At 40.4% G+C, this 16,442-nt stretch overlaps 2 protein-coding genes across 6 annotated transcripts; one reads left to right on the top strand and one right to left on the bottom strand.

Moving 5' to 3' along the window:
* Positions 1–1,810: 1,810 nt before the first annotated feature.
* On the top strand, positions 1,811–3,061 carry LOC132360345 (hepatocyte nuclear factor 4-gamma-like). Its single transcript, XM_059915405.1, has one exon. It carries the CDS (start codon positions 1,835–1,837, stop codon positions 3,059–3,061), a length of 1,227 nt encoding a protein of 408 aa, XP_059771388.1. The 5' UTR covers positions 1,811–1,834.
* Positions 3,062–9,544: 6,483 nt separating this feature from the next.
* Positions 9,545–15,745, bottom strand: LYSMD4 (LysM domain containing 4). Of its 5 annotated transcripts, none has more exons than XM_059912606.1 (3): positions 15,701–15,745; positions 14,112–14,401; positions 9,545–12,007 (listed from the first exon to the last, which is right to left on the bottom strand). In XM_059912606.1, the coding sequence occupies exons 2-3, from the start codon at positions 14,391–14,393 to the stop codon at positions 11,396–11,398; spliced, it is 894 nt and encodes a 297-aa protein (XP_059768589.1). In that variant the 5' UTR covers positions 14,394–14,401; positions 15,701–15,745; the 3' UTR covers positions 9,545–11,395. The 5 variants fall into 5 exon arrangements, with proteins under 5 accessions (XP_059768589.1, XP_059768588.1, XP_059768587.1 ...); XM_059912605.1 differs by having other exon boundaries at positions 15,577–15,731; XM_059912604.1 differs by having other exon boundaries at positions 15,527–15,731.
* Positions 15,746–16,442: the final 697 nt, after the last annotated feature.

Genomic DNA, 16,442 nt, shown 5'->3' on the forward strand with positions numbered 1-16,442 from the left:
GGAGCCCATGCTCCGCAACAAGAGAGGCCGCGATAATGAGAGGCCCGCACACCGCGATGAAGAGTGGCCCCCACTTGCCGCAACTAGAGAAAGCCCTCGCACAGAAACGAAGACCCGACACAGCCATAAATAAATAAAAATAAATAAATAAAAATTAAAAAAAAAAAAAAAAGTTAAAAAACAAATGTAGTAAAAATAACCATAACTACAATAATCTGTTGTTGGTTTACACAATATAAAAAAATGTAAACTTTAACATCAATAACCTAAAATGTGAGGGGGAGAAGTAAAAGTGTAAACTTTAAAAATCCTATAAAAGCTAAGTTTTCGTCAGTTTAAAAGAGTGTTATAATTTTAAGATATTTTATGTAAGCCTCATGGTAATCACAAGGGAAAAACCTATAGTAGTCACACAAAAGAACATGATAAATAAGTCAAAGCATAATGGTACCAAAAGACACCAAAACATGAAAAAAGACAGAAAGCAGGATAAGAAGCAAGGAAAAATGGATCTACAAAACAGTCTGAAAACAATTAATGAAATGGCAATAATAAGTCCTTACCTATCAATAATTACTTTAAACATAAATGGATTAAACTCTCTAATCAAAAGACAGAATGACTGAATGGATAAAAAACAAAAACAAAAACAAGATGCTCACTTTAGCCTTAAAGACACACATAGACTGACAGTGAAGGGGCAGAAAAAGATATTTCAAGTAAACTAAAACCAAAAAAAAAAAAAAGCAGGGGTAAACTAAAAATAGTAAAAAGAGAAAAAGAAAGTCATTATTTAATGATAAGGGCTCAATCTATCAAGAAGATATGAAATTGTAAATATTTATGCACCCAATATCAGAGCACCTAAATGCATAAAGCAAAAACTAACGGAACTAAAAGGAGAAAGTACAGCAATGCAATAACAGTCACAGACTTTAATACCTGACTCAACAATGGATAGATCATTCAGACAGAGAATCAATAAGGAAAGAGCAGATTTGAATGATGCTATAGATGGATCTAAGATATATATAGAGAACATTATATCTAACATCAGAACACACATTCAAAGCACCCATGGAACATTTTCTAGGAAGACGATCTGTTAGGTCACAAAACAAGTCGTAGCAAGTTCAATAAGACTGAAATCACACCAAGTATTTTCTCTGAACACAATGGTATAAAACTAGAAATCAATTACAGGAAGAACACTGGAAAATTCTTGAATACATGGAAATTAAACAACACTCTTCTGAACAACCAATGGTACAAAGAAGAAATTAAAAGAGAAATAGAAAAGTTTCTTGAGACAAACCAAAATGGAAACACAACATACCAAAATGTATGGGATGCAGGGAAAGCAGTCCTAGAGGGAAATTCATAGCAATAGACACCTACATTAAGAAATAAGAAAGATCTCATATAAACCACCTAAATTTACTCCTCAAGGAACTACAGAAAGAAGAATAAATTAAGCTCAAAGTTAGTAGAAGGAAGGAAATAAAGATTAGAGGAGATTAAATGAAATAGAGACTAAAAAGGTAATAAGAAATTAAGAGCTGTTTCTTTGAAAAGATAAACAAAATTCCCCTACCTCCCACCTCCGCGCTTTCAACCTACTTCCCAGGCTGGGAAAAGTGCTGCACAGAACCCCGCTGCTGGGCCGGGTGGGGGGAACCTGCCGCCAGGAGATGCAGCAGCTGCCGAGCCGCTGACTGCGACGCAGGAGCTCCGGGTGCGGCTCTGCGCAGATGAGAAAACCGTATTTGAGAGAAGCTGAGTAGTGACTGGCCTAAACGTGCAAACTGATAGTTCTGTCCCAGAGACAACAAGTATGAATGCCACAGATAATGGTGTCAACTGTCTATGTGCTATATGTGGGGACAGAGAGACAGGAAAGCACTATGGCGCCTCCAGCTGTGATGGGTGCAAGGGCTTCTTCAGACGCAGCATCCGCAAGAGTCACGTTTATTCCTGCAGGTTCAGCCGGCAATGTGTTGTTGACAAAGACAAAAGGAATCAATGTAGATACTGTCGATTAAGAAAGTGCTTTAGAGCAGGAATGAAAAAAGAAGCTGTGCAAAACGAACGTGATAGAATAAGCACGAGAAGAAGCACATTTGATGGCAGCAACATCCCCTCCATTAACACACTGGCACAAGCAGAAGTTCGGTCTCGCCAGATCTCAGTCTCAAGCCCTGGTGCAAGCACTGACATAAATATTAAGAAAATTGCCAGTATTGGTGATGTCTGTGAATCCATGAAACAGCAGCTCTTAGTCTTGGTGGAATGGGCTAAATATATTCCTGCCTTTTGTGAGTTACCACTGGATGATCAGGTGGCACTGTTGAGAGCTCATGCAGGGGAACATTTACTGCTTGGAGCTACAAAGAGATCCATGGTGTATAAAGATATTTTGCTTTTGGGAAACAATTACATTATTCACTGCAACAGCTGTGAAGTTGAGATTAGCCGTGTGGCCAACCGGGTTCTAGACGAGCTGGTCCGACCACTTAAAGAAATTCAGGTTGATGACAATGAATATGCTTGTTTGAAGGCAATTGTATTTTTTGATCCAGATGCAAAAGGGCTAAGTGATCCAGTAAAGATTAAGAACATGCGGTTCCAAGTGCAGCTGAGTTTGGAGGACTACATCAACGACCGGCAGTACAACTCGCGGGGCAGGTTTGGGGAGCTGCTTCTGCTCCTGCCCACACTGCAGAGCATCACTTGGCAAATGATTGAGCAAATACAATTCGTTAAACTTTTTGGGATGGTTAAAATTGACAACTTACTTCAGGAGATGTTACTGGGTGGTGCTTCCAGTGAGGCTAACCATCTCCATCAACCAATGCACCCACATTTATCTCAAGATCCATTAACTGGACAAACTATACTTTTGGGTCCAATGTCAACACTGGTTCATACAGACCAGATCTCAACTCCAGAAACCCCACTTCCTTCCCCACCTCAAGGCTCTGGACAAGAACCGTACAAAACAGCTGCAAATGAAGCTTCAGTCATTTCACACCAGCCTCTCTCCAAACAGAAGCAATTGTGAAAATATGTTTACTTCTGAACGGCACTGCATAAATGTGAAAAGTTGTTGGTCTTGAAATATCTCAGGATAGCACTTTTGGCAAACTCTTAGCCAAGGCTTCTTCATGGTGCTGTTATAAGATGGTATCCTGTTTTCTTGTTTATATGCTCATTTTGTTTGTTGTTGCTATCGTTTAAAACCTTTAGATGCAACCAATGTATATCTGAGTTTCAATATGTTTATATAATATAAACTTGTACTGTGCCTGAACCAGTTGAATCTTATGTACTACTTTCATTTGTTGTCTTATTATTAATTTAAATCTGTAAATAATTGCTTATGGTGATGTGATGCAGAACTAAGTGTTCTTTTTTGACTGTGAACAGTAGATCAGAAATCCCAGATTAATATTAAATGAACCAAGTTTTTAAATAAATTTTAAACTTGCAAATTCAAAAAATAAAGCAGTCACTATAGAATAGGGTATATTTCTATGAAGAAGAATCACTTATGGATATCCCGTGGCTAAGAAGTATCTTTTTGGCCCACAGTTAAATATGCCTATATTAAGTTTAGAAAATTATAAATAGGCATTCCATAGATGACTGGGTATTCCTTGAAATCTGCCTATATTTGAAGATGTATGTTAAAATAAAGCATGTCAGTTTTATCAGTTAGGATACAGGTTAAACTGTAGAAAAGGAACTCTTAAAAGAGTGGCTCAACCAAGACAGACATTTATTTCCCTCTCCTAAAATAATCTAGAAGCAGACATCCATTGACTAGAACTTAGCCCATGTCCACATCTTGTTCTCCAGGAGGCTGGGAGTGTTAGGTAGAAGCCTTGTGCCAACAAAAACTGTACATCGCTGGGCTTCTGCTGTCGGGAGACAAATTAGCCATCTGTGTCACACACGCATTGCCTCATTTAATCCTCAGAGCAACCCTGTAAGAGAGGTATTATTATCTTTCTCCTGTAAAGGAAGAAACCTTTAGCTTAGAGGGTTTCAATAATGTAACCAAAGTTCATTAACCTAAAAAGTAGGAGAGCCATATTCAAGCCCAGGTCTGGTTGACTTTAAGGAGATTAAATCTTTGGTATAGAATGAAAATGTGAGCGTCTTACTGTGGTTTTTAAATATATGCAATTGAGTGATGATTGAATATTATCCATTGTGTTACCTGTTAACACATATTTACATGTAAATGAGTGTAAATTTGTTGCAACATGAATAAGAAACCACTTTTGTACTTTTAACGAATCTTCCTCCTAAAAACAAATAAAAAAAAAACCCAAACTTTTAACGGATTAAAGAAACTAAAATATATACCAGGTAGGTTATGATGAAAGCAAAGACAAATTTAAATCAGTGACTCAGCATATTTTCAAAAAATCCAGTGGACTGAGGAATATAGTTCAGGAGCCCAAAACTACTTGACTATTTGATATTATCTAAAGCTGGAGCTTATTTAAAACAATTGACAGGCTGCCTCAAAAAACAGCGATGCCTCCCTCTCTCTCATTCACACACACACACACACACACACACACACAACTTTATTTGCTGAAGCAGGGAAAAACTGGTTTAGTAATTATTAATGATATAAAAAGGGTTCTCCAAGCTGCAAGAGGCTGAATTAAATGATTTTTACAGAACCTTTCAAAATTTCTATGATTATGATTTCATAGCCCCCCACTTACCCTGCAAATAAAAAGCTTCTGTTAACTGTAACTAACTTATTAACTCTTAAAATGGAAAAATGATTGCTTAGAAGCTATCATTGATTTAATAGAATCAATAAAATTCCTTGCAGAGCTGGTACCTGGAAACTGTAAAATATATCTTTGAGAGAGAGAACAGAAAAAAAAATTAACTCATTTTAAAAAAAATTTACACTAGTATCTCTATTTCATGAATAAGAATGCTTTTGATTTTTATAAATGGAAATATATTTTGTAGTTTTGTTTAATTTTTTGTGTTGTTCTCTCAGAAGACATTAAAAAAACCTTTAGAATGTAAAACACATAATTCATTTTTAGTGAACCTTCTAACTTATCTGCATATATTTACTAAACAGTCATGTTTTAGAAATTATTGCTAACCAATTTGTTTTAAATACTATGGTCAGGGAATGTGTAATATAATATTTTTGTATACTTAACTGCCAAAAATGCTGGACAAAGGGGAACTGAAGTTTTCAGCATATCTTCAAAATGTTGATAATCAAACTTATTGCTTTTATATAGCACAAACCTTTTTTCAGGTAATAAAAAAGAATAATTTATTGTGAAATAATGATTCATTTTATAAATGTAAAATTATTTTTATAAATTTCATTGTTGAAAATCAAAAATTACTAGATTTTTTTAATGTTAAATTATAGTGAGATTAAAATATTTCTAAACTGTGATAACATATTGTTTCACTGAACTTTCTAAATAAAAATTGAGGAAAAAGAAAAAAAAGATAAACAAAATTGACAAATCTTTGGCTAGACTAAGAAAAAAGAAAGGACCCAAATCAATAAAACTACAAATGAAAAAGGAGACATTACAACTGATACAAAGATATATGAAGGATCATAAGAGGCTACTATGAACAACTATATGCCAACAAACCAGACAACCAAGAACAAATGGAAAAATTCTTAGAAACATACAACCTACCAACACTGAATCAGGAAGAAATAGAAAATCTGAACAGACCAACTATTAGTAAGGAGATTAAATTAGTAATCAAAAACCTCTTAACACAGAAAAGCCCAGATGGCTTTTCTGGTGAATTTTACCAACCAGTTAAAGGACAATTAATGCCAATCCTTCTCAAACTATTCTCAAAAATCAAAGAAGAGGGAAAACTCCCAAACTTATTTTACATGGCCAGCATAACCTGTCCTGAAAAGGACACTAAAAGAAAAGAAAACTACAGATCAGTGTTCCTGTTAACTACAGATGCAAAAATTCTCAATAAAATATTAGCAAACTAAATTCAGTAGCACATTAAAAGGATCATTTACCATGATCAAGTGGGATTTATTTCAGGGATTGAAAAATGTTTCAACATTTGCAAATTAATCAATGTGATACACCTCATTAACGAAATGGATAAAAATCATGTGATCATCTCGATAGATTCTGAAAAAGCATCTGACAAAATACAACATCTGTTCACGATAAAAACTCTTAACAAATTAGGTATAGAAGGAACATAACTCGACATAACAAAGACCATATATGACAAGCCCACAGATAATATGATCAATAGTGAAAAGCTGAAAGCTTTTCCTCTAAGGTCAGGAACAAGACAAGGGTGTCCACTCTCTAAACTCCTATTCAATATAGTACTGGAAATCCTACCCAGAGCAATCAGGCAAGAAAAAGAAATAAAAAGTATGAGAAGTGGAAAAGAAGAAATAAAAATGTCAATACAAAATTCTAAAGACTCCACCAAAAAACTGTTAGATTTAATGAACAAATTCAGTAAAGTTCCAAGATACAAAAGTAACAGTCGTGTTTCTATACACTAGCAATGAATTATCTGAAAAAGAAATAAAGAAAATGATCCCATTTACAGTAGCATCAAAAACAATAAAATACTTAGGAATAAATTTAACCAAGGACATGAAAGATCTCTACACTGAAAACTATCAAAACAAGACATCAATGAAAGAAACTGTAGATACAAATAAATGGAATGCTATCCTGTGCTCATGGATTGGAAGATTTTTAAAATTTCCATATTACTTAAAGCCATCTATAGATTCAATGCTATCCCTATCAAGATTCCAATGGCATTTTTTACAGAAGTAGAAAAAAACAACACTAAAATTTATACGGAAGCACAAAAGACTCTGAATAGCCAAAGCAATCCTGAGAAAGAAGTACAAAGTGGGTAGCATCACATTTTCTGATTACAAGCTATATTATAAAGCTAGTTATCAAAACAGTATGGTAACGGCATTAAAACAGACACACACCAATGGAACAGAATCAAGAGCCCAGAAATAAACCCAGTGATATACAGTCAAGCAATATTTCACAAGGGAGCCAAGAATACTCAATGGAGAAAAGACAGTCTTTCCAATAAATACTGCTGGTAAAATTGAATATTCACATGCAAAAGAATGAAAGTAGACGTCTATCTTACACCACTCACAAAAATTAACTTGAAATGGATTAAAGACTTGACTGTAAGACTAGAAACAATAAAACTCCTAGAAAATAATATAGGCAGTAAGCGCCATGATATCAGTCTTTGCAATGATTTTTTGGATATGACAAAGCACAAACAAAATAAAAAATAAACAAGTGGGACTACATCAAAGTAAAAAGCTTCTGCACAGCAAATGAAACCATTAACAAAAATGAAAGGATAACCTACAAAATGGGAAAAAAATATTTGTAAACCATATATCTGATAAGAGGTTAATATCTAAAATATATAAACAACTTGCAACTCAACAGCAAAAAATAAATAAGTAAATAATAATAATCTAATTAAAAACGGGCAAAGGACCTGAATAGACATTTCTCTAATGAAGAAAGATATGAAAGGCCAACAGGTACATGCAAAGCTGTCACCATCACTAACCATTAGGGAAATACAAACCAAAACCACAATGAGATACCACTTCACACCAATCAGAACGTCTTAACATCAAAAAGACAAGAGATAATAAATGCTGACAAGGATGTGGAGAAAAGCGAACCCCTGTGTACTGTTGGTGAGATTACAGATTGGTACAGCCACTATGGTGAACAGTATGGAGGTTCCTCAAAAAATTAAAAAACAGAACTACAACATGATACAGCAATTCCACTTCTGGGAATATATCTGAAGTAAATGAAAACACTATGTCAAGGAGGTATCTGCACCTCCATGTTCACAGCAGCATTCGTTTACATGGAAACAACCTAAGTGTCCATCAAGGGATGAATGGATAAAGAAGTTGTGGTACATACATACACACACACACAGATGTTATTCAGCCATAAAGAAGGTGGAAATCCTGGGACAACACAGGAGGATTTGGGACAAAACAGACGGATCTTAAGGGCATTATGCTAAGTGAAATAAGTCAGTCAGAGAAAGACAAATACTGTATGATCTCATTTATATATGAAATCTAAAAAAAAGAAAAAAGAAAAAAACCAAACTCGTACAAAAAGAGATCAGATTTGTGGCTACCAGAGGCAGGGAGTGAGGTGGAGGGGAAATTGGAAGATGTGGTCAAAAGGTATAAACTTCCAGTTATAAGATAAATAAGTACTAGGGAAGTAATGTACAACATGAGGACTATAGTTAACACTGTTATATGGTATACATCAAAGTTGTTAAGGGAATAAATCCTGAGTTCTCATCACAAGGGAAAAGAACATTTTTCTTTTTTTTTTTTTTTTGTATCTACATGAGATGATGGATGTTAACTAAACTTGTGGTAATCATTTCACAGTGTATCTAAGTCAATTCATTATGCTGTACATCTTAAACTTATATAGTGCTGTATGTCAATTTTATCTCAATAAAACTAGGAAAAAATGTTAAAATCCCCTCTATAAGCCATCATCTCAGGGCACATAGTGTTCTCCCTCAAACTCAGGCTTTCACAATTAATGCAGAGGCAATGTAAAGAACTAGATTGCTGAGGAGGGGCTGTGTCATGGCTGTGGCTGGGTAGTCCTGCTCTGGGTGACCCTGAGGCTTCTGCTTGGTTTCTGCAGCCTTGTCTCCCCAGAGTAAAATGGGAGCATCATTTGCCTGATGACAGATTCCCTAGGCTTTTGCAATACTAGGCACTACAGTTCAACAAAAAGGACTGAAGACTATCTAACGAATCTAATTATTCCTTTACAACATTAACTCCCAAAACACACTAAAAATGCAGTAAAATATATAGAAAATGAGCTCCATGGTATCTCTTATGTATACCTAAAACAATTTTAATATTTATTATTTGGCTGCGTCAGGTCTTAGTTGCAGCACGTGGGATCTTTTCTGTGGCATGCAGGATCTTTTGTTGTGGCACACGGGCTCTTCTTTGCAGTGCCTGGGCTCAGCAGTTGCGGTGCACGGGCTCTCTAGTTGTGGCATGAGGGCTCCAGAGCGTTCAGGCTCAGTAGTTGCGGCACACAGGCTCTCTAGCTGTGGCGTATGGACTCCAGAGCGCGTGGGCTCAGTAGTTGCAGCACACAGGCTTAGTTGCCCCCCAGCACGTGGGATCTTAGTTCCCCAACCAGGGATCGTGTCCCCTTAATTTGAAGGTGGATTCTTAACCACCGGACCACCAAGGAAGTCTTCTTAATAAAAGTTTTAAAGTATGTTATGCAGACCAATCAGCAAGACTGTACTTGTTACTACTTGTTCTTCACCTGCTGGGGTAACCTTGGGCCCAAGCCCTGGGCAGGCCTCACCCCTTGGACATGGACACTTCCCTTTTCTCCAACATCATCCCACATCTTTTAACTCTGAATTACCAACTCCCTTATTAAAAAGGAGGAATCAATTTTCCTTCACAGAAGAAATTATTTTATTACATTTGAAAAAAAGTATACAGATATTCATTCTTTGCCTGGCAAAAGTCATTTTCTCATGAGAGTCTGAGTCCTGCCTGGCGAAATTAATGGTGACAAATGGTTAGAGAAACCTGTGGCCCTCAGGGGCACAGTGCACACAAACGTTTGGCTGGAAAAGCATTTACATGATCAAAACATTTCCTGTAGCAAAGGCTGACAAGTTCATTTTATCCTGAAGACCATTTTGCTTTTGAAGAAAACATTTAATTTTGAAGATAATTTAAATTTGCTAATTGAACCCAGGGCAAAATAGTTTTTCACATAACTGAGAGGGGAAAGAAACTGGAAGCCCATCTCAGGTACTTGTCCGCCACATTCCCCTCCTCTTACATGATGAGCTCTTTTAAATTGATCTCTAGGCCGAATGTGTCAAATGTCTTAAACCTGCCTAAAACCCAAGAGCAGCATGTTTTCCTCCCTGGAGACAGACCTCCCTAAGGCTGAGCCACCAGCCACCCTGGCCAATTTCCACTCCTCCAAGGGACCGAGGCAGACTCCTGCCCTCACCCCATTCACGCTTGCTCCACCAGCAAGGTCTCAGAGGCCAACCCATGCCCTCCACGAGCCTCTGAACTTAGCACCACTGTTGCCTTGTCATAGGAGGAGACGGGCAAACCCCCAGGCCCCTCTTTTTACGGTCTTCCACAGCAAGGGTCACCTCTAGGCCCTCCATTAAGTGTTCAATATTTTAACATTATGAGCTACATTGTATTCACCCAAGGAAAAGTGACTGAGCCCCGTTCCTGTTCTGTGGCTCTATAAGTCCTAAGGATGGAGTCAAGGAAGCAGCAGGAAGCAAGCCCATTCTCCCTGTACCACTCTTCCAGACACATACAGGGGCCAGCAAAAGCTGGACTGATGACTGTTCAGCCTTGTAAGTGTCACATGTTGGGACCTCGGTGATAGGCACTCATCCTTCTCCCTATACCTACTCCACTCCAGACACTGACCAGGAAGAGATCCTTCCAAGAATGCTGACTTGGGGACTCCAGTTAGCAATCACTGTAGAAATGCTCCTCAGGTGAAACTGGGCCATGGCCTCCACATGTCCTGGCCAGGAAGTGCTTAAAACGTGCCTGTGTGTCAGATTAAGGAGCTCTAAAATTACGAGGAACAGAACTGCTATTTACTCAGTATTATAGCAATTTAGATTTAGGGCTTTTTAAATTCTAGATATGACATTGCCTCAAAAAGGCTGTCTGAGGGGGCAAATGTGAAGCAGGGCTTATTACAACTGTCATGTGTCACACTCTGCAACAGGGTGACATCCCATCGCTATTGCACAACACCTTTGTTGGGGGGACACAAAACATCATTTGTCAGAGCCAGTCACTCCTCCACAGCAGGCAGGGGACAAAGCAAACATCCAGACAACCAAAGCTGATACCAGGGGCTCCCATACTGCAGGTCCCTCTGCCAATGCCATTCATCTCCCTCCAAGCACATCCAGCTTGGGGACCTACACAGTGCTATTGTGAAGACATTCATGGCCAGTCCACTAAGTGCCTTCAAGGAACAGCATCTGTCATGTGTAAATGTCTCTCCTGCCCCTCCTCTTTGGATGTAGGAGGTTGAGGATGCTGGTGTTTTGGCTCCCACAGCCTTGGATCAGGCGAGTCTATTCCCCATGATGAGTGTGACTGACATGATGGTGGCTTCTGTAACGCGTCCATATGTCACAGAAAAAAAAATGCAGCACGCTAAGATATGGCCAATGTCGGCTGATGCACATTAGGAGCGCAAGTGCTAAAGCTGCCCTGATTCCTTAGAAACAACAAGAGCTAGTTCTCCCCGTGGGTGGTCTGACTGAACTGGCTGTCTGAAGAGGGAATGGTTGGCAATGGAATCGCTAATTTGGGGGATTGCCCTAGAACTGCACTCACTGCCATCGAGCCATTAGGGACAGCAGTTGTATTCAAGATACTAGGGATCTCACTAGTACTTTGTATTTTAAAATAGACCAAATAAAACACTGGTAAAACAATTCCAATCAGAAGCATGATAAAAACAGCATTCCACCTCTGAATTCCACAGTCTGCACCGTTTGTAGGTATCTTCGGAAGAGTCGGAAGCAGTGGCTGACTGGAGGTCTCTATGCAGTAACTTTCACTCAAAAAGATTTCCGACTGCACTGCATGCTCAATATTCTGGTCAATGCCCTTAAAGAAATCCGTCAGTGGGTTAGACGATGCACTGGCACTGACAGCTGCTCTGTCTGGGTCTGGCTGCTCCTCGAAGGTCACTCTGGTCTCTGTAGATGAGCTCAGGAGGGGTCTGAGTTCTTTGTGGGTCTCTGTTAGGATCCCGTGGTTTTTCACTGGAATCTTAACAGATTTCAAAGCATGTAAGTCTTGTTCTCTGATGAAGTTGTTGACTTTCTTGATATCTGCAACCTAGGGAAGCCATGAAGACAAACATCATGAAATGATGTAAAGCTCCTTAAAACTAATATCCAAAAAGTGTTGCTTAACCTTTCTGGGTGATGGTCCAAGCCCACACAGCTTAAGAATCTGATGAACACTGGAAAACTGTACCTACACACAAAATTTAGTTTAGGCTGAATAACTTCATTTTTTGGCTTTAATTCAACCTTAATGTATAGCTTAATCATAAGTTTTTTTTATAGACTTACAAGTTTGAACAACTCAAGATTAGTTTTGGAAAAGACTTTGTTTAAAGTGTGCCTTCAACAAAATGCTTTTAGGTGAAACACATCATGGTAAAAGAAGGCTGTACCCTTTCTACATTTAACTTTTGAGAAAACAGTGCCCCCATCTGGGTGACTCTCTCCTGCATTAGAACTTAATTTAGTAGCTGTAGTAGACATTAGCATTCAGCAAACACAAAGCCTCAGCCAGCTCTACAAACACTAGAACCTAGTTCAACTGTAACAACATTTTAAAAGGTGTGCCCTCATGATTATATGACGTTTTCTTTCCCAGAAGTACTGTATGGCCTATAAACTTATTTTTAAAATAAAAGCGACCTAGAGTTAATTCACTTCAAGGATTTCACAACACTTCTTTTCATTTAGAAACATGCAGAGAACTTGGAAACTACAGACTGAAATCTTCTATTCCAATATTAGGACTTGAGGAGAAAGGAACACGACTGTGAGTTTTAAAAAGTAACAAAGTTTATGACAAATTCCTCTCATAATCAAACCTTAACTTTTAAAAAGTAGGGGGAAATATAAATCAAAGATAGATCCTCCCTGAAGTTAGTTTGAAAACTTACCAAAAGCATCAGAGATGAACTCTAAGGTTCTAACTCCTAAGTCCACTTAAACTAGAGTGTAAATACAGCCAACAGACTTTATTCAAATCAATCATCTTCATTATTTTCATTACTTAGCAAGTCCTTTTATCATTTAATTGAATTGGGGTGGTGGACATTTTTAATTTATTATATCCTGAAACTTAAGGTGCTTGAGATATTTTTGTCTTTGATCCTAATAAACTAACATCAAATTTATTTACTTCAAATAGGAAAGCTAATCACTTCTTAGATACATTATATAGTCCTTTTGGATTTATTAAACATCACTGTTCCAAGAAGCCCATTGCATCTATTCAGGTCTTTGTAGGAGAGGATTCAGTTTTCAGCCCTTGCTCTATAAACCATATTAATATAGTATGTCTACAGAAGCTGATTATAAGAGTCAAATATAAATCTCAGTACAGTTTACAGACCACTATGTGTCCCTGGAGACCAGTTTATTTCCCTGGGAAACAACACCTCCACACATGTTGAGTCATTTGATCCTTGTTAGGTAAATGACAGACCCTTCAAGGATGAAAAGATTTTTTTAAATAAGTAGCTTATATAGCCTTAGAGAAAGCCATAGAAAGTAGCAGCACAGTGCTAGCAAAATGAAATAGTTTCTATCTAGGAGAAAATGCAGCAATTCAATAAATACCTTCCTACTTACTTTGCCATTGTTAATCACTCTGAATGCTAAAAATATAATTAAAGAGAGAAACAGGGTTATATAGATACACAGCATACAAAGGATAGATCATGCAGTTCTAAAAGAGAGAAGGCAAAACTTTACCAATCAAATAAGCTACAACCAGCAAGAAAGGTTTCGAAAAAGAAAAGTAGCAAAAAAAAAAAAAAAAAAGCAAGCATACCAAAGAAATCTTGGATAAACTCTACGTGGCATCTCTGGCCCCATTATGTCTTAAATAAGATGTGCTCAAAAGAAAAAAGAAAAAGGTTTCAGAATTTCATTTTGGAGGGACAAGGAAGAGATGCAGAGAGGGAACTGCCCTGTCACCTGAAATTCCTGACTAATTCCCTCTCTCTCTGAGGAACGGAAGGTCCTTCCACCTGCCTTCCATCTCTAGCTAGACAGGGGTATCCTTTACTCTAGAGCAGGCTTCTTCCAACCACCTCTGGGGTCAGAAAGGGTCCCCACTGTTCAGTGAGCTCCTCTGTTCTTCTAAACACAGGGGCTGAAGGGCAGGTGGCACCTTCACCTGTGGGGTTTCTTACTTTGCAGCCATACTGAAGAGCGAGCTTGTTGAGGCTGTCCTCCTGGGCCAGCTCCCGCTGCAGCAGCACCATGTCCCCTGCTCCTGGCTGGTGAGGGTGGTGGGCACCCTTCTTCTGGCGCTCCTTGCCCCGGGGCCGCAGAGCTATTTGGTGGGACTCTTCCTCAGAGGAGTCCCCGGAGTCCCCAACACCATTCTCAAACATGTAAATGTGGCTGGTCGGAGTCCTACAGACCACGGCTGGGCCTTGGAAGGTCTTGGTTAACACTTCCTTCTGCCTCATTTTCTTAACTGAAAACCAAACCCCAGGGTTAATTCCACACAAGGCATATTCATTCCTCTGTGGCTACACTGAAGATAAGTGTCTTCTTGTTGTTAGAGATAACTCCTTTCCCTAATATGAATACTCAACACATACCATCGGCACAAAAAATGTCAAAACGTGTTTACGCTGGCTGAGATGAAGGGAGAGAGATAGGCAAATAAATACACTCTTTTTTTCTAATTGCATACTTTTTGCGCAGAAAACAAGAGAGTCCTCTTTCTTCTCCCCTTATTCCTCATCCATAGCTATGTCTCCCCAAAACCCACATATGCAGATAAACAACTTCTCTTTTTGGTCCCAGAGTAGTAAAGAAGCAGCTGGGATCACTGCGATGAGAGGTAAAGACTGTTCCCAACTTCCTTCCTTGCACAGAACCTTTGTACAAAAAAATTCTTGCTCAACACTTCAAGCATTCCGAAGTAGCTTCACTTAAGGTCAAGACTAAGGACACTTACTTAGAAGAACTATGAGACTAAATACTCTTGACTTTGAAACGACTTGAATTATATAACATGTGAGGCAAGCTGGGGGAAGATTTCTGTCAAACTATGAAATTCGTCCGGTTTCTCACAGGTCCCTTGGCCTTCAGAACCTCCCCGTGTCTGGTTATTTTCACTTCCCGACGAGTGCGGAAGCCACAATACAAGCCTTTCCCCTCTCCAAGTTGCTCGAATGAACTTCCAGACATGAAATCTCCAACCCGGGAACGACAGCCTCAAAAAGAGTTGGCACCGGGTTTCTTCGGAGCCAGAAAGAGGGGCGGCCCCCTCAGGACAGCGTGACCACGGAGCGACCCCCCCACCTCGCCCCAGACCCCTCCCCGCACTCCGGGGGCCCCGCCGGCCCGGAGGAGGGAGGGAGGAGGCGGCTCTCCGGGTGCCCGAGGGTCACCTGCGGCGGCCCGAGGTCGGGCGGACCTTCCCGTCGGAGCTCAGCGCCTGCCAGGAGCCCCGGCGGCTCGCAGGCCTCAGTTTCCCTCGGAGCTCCTTCCGCGAAAGGGAGCTGACTATAAAAACAGAGAGCGGCCCGCCTCTATGCTTAGACGGGTGGGGCCCCAACATTCAACAAAGGCATGACCTCCGACCTCTGACCTCCACCCCAGAAATCTCGGGGCAGTCCTCGACGGTCTGGGACGCTGCACCTCCAGCTGCAGGACGGTGACCTCAGAGACCCAGGAGTGGCGACTCGCCACCCAGCCGACGAGCTGGGCGGACGCCGCAGCACCGCAACAGGCCCACGCAGCCCCTCTCCCGCAGGCCAGGTACCTCAGCGTCCCGGATGCGCCGAGACCGGTCGCAGCCGCCGCTGCTGCGCCTGCCGATTGGCTGCGGAAATCAGCAGGTTCCCGGGGCGGGGACGGCGAGGCAGCCAATGAAATCAGCGGTGGGCGGGGACTGGGGCGAGCCGGGCAGTGCTGAGAGGTCAGCACAGGACCTGCGGGGAGCGAGGCCCCGGGGGTGGGGGTGGGGGCGGGGCCCTGGGTCTGGGGCGGGGCCTCAGCTCCTGGACTGGGGCTCGCCACAGAAGCCTGTCTGCAGCTGCTGCACCGGCTGGTTCTGGCTGCAGTTTGTGCCTCTGCTGCAGGCTATTAAACACTTTAAAGTCTCCCTCCCAGCTTTCCGCTGAGCCTCGGCTTTTTCACCCCGCCCTATGTCCATGGTCTGTAACGAGAGCTCAGATACCCAGTAGAGTGGGTGTCACCAGCTGAGGCCTCCGGCGGAGAAGGAGCCCCTCTGGCTCGGTCTAGGAGGGTGAGGGGTCTCTGCATGCTGAGCCTTCTCTGGCCTGAACACAGGGGGAGTTTGCTCCGCCGCGCCCCGCCCCGCCCAAGAGGATAAGAAAGAAAAGTCCACCAATGTAAAACACTGAACCACGCAAACACGGACGAAGGAAACATAATTTATCAAGTGTCAGATGGCAGAGGACTCCTTAAGCTTAAAAGTGTTGGAAGAACTCTTTCACACACTAAAGCACAAAAGTTTAAAACTGCAAAAGATTAAAATCCTT

Source organism: Balaenoptera ricei, chromosome 2 (genome assembly GCF_028023285.1).
Source record: "Balaenoptera ricei isolate mBalRic1 chromosome 2, mBalRic1.hap2, whole genome shotgun sequence".
Classification (NCBI taxonomy): Eukaryota; Metazoa; Chordata; class Mammalia; order Artiodactyla; family Balaenopteridae; genus Balaenoptera; species Balaenoptera ricei.

Bases quoted from the DNA above. Each gene is read 5' to 3' on its own strand.
- LOC132360345 (XM_059915405.1), top strand. From the start codon at position 1,835: ATGAATGCCACAGATAATGGTGTCAACTGTCTATGTGCTATATGTGGG.
- LYSMD4 (XM_059912606.1), bottom strand. From the start codon at position 14,393: ATGAGGCAGAAGGAAGTGTTAACCAAGACCTTCCAAGGCCCAGCCGTG. The intron at 12,008-14,111 runs GTAAGAAACCCC...TGGCTTCCCTAG, and splicing joins CTCTTCAGTATGGCTGCAAA to GTTGCAGATATCAAGAAAGT.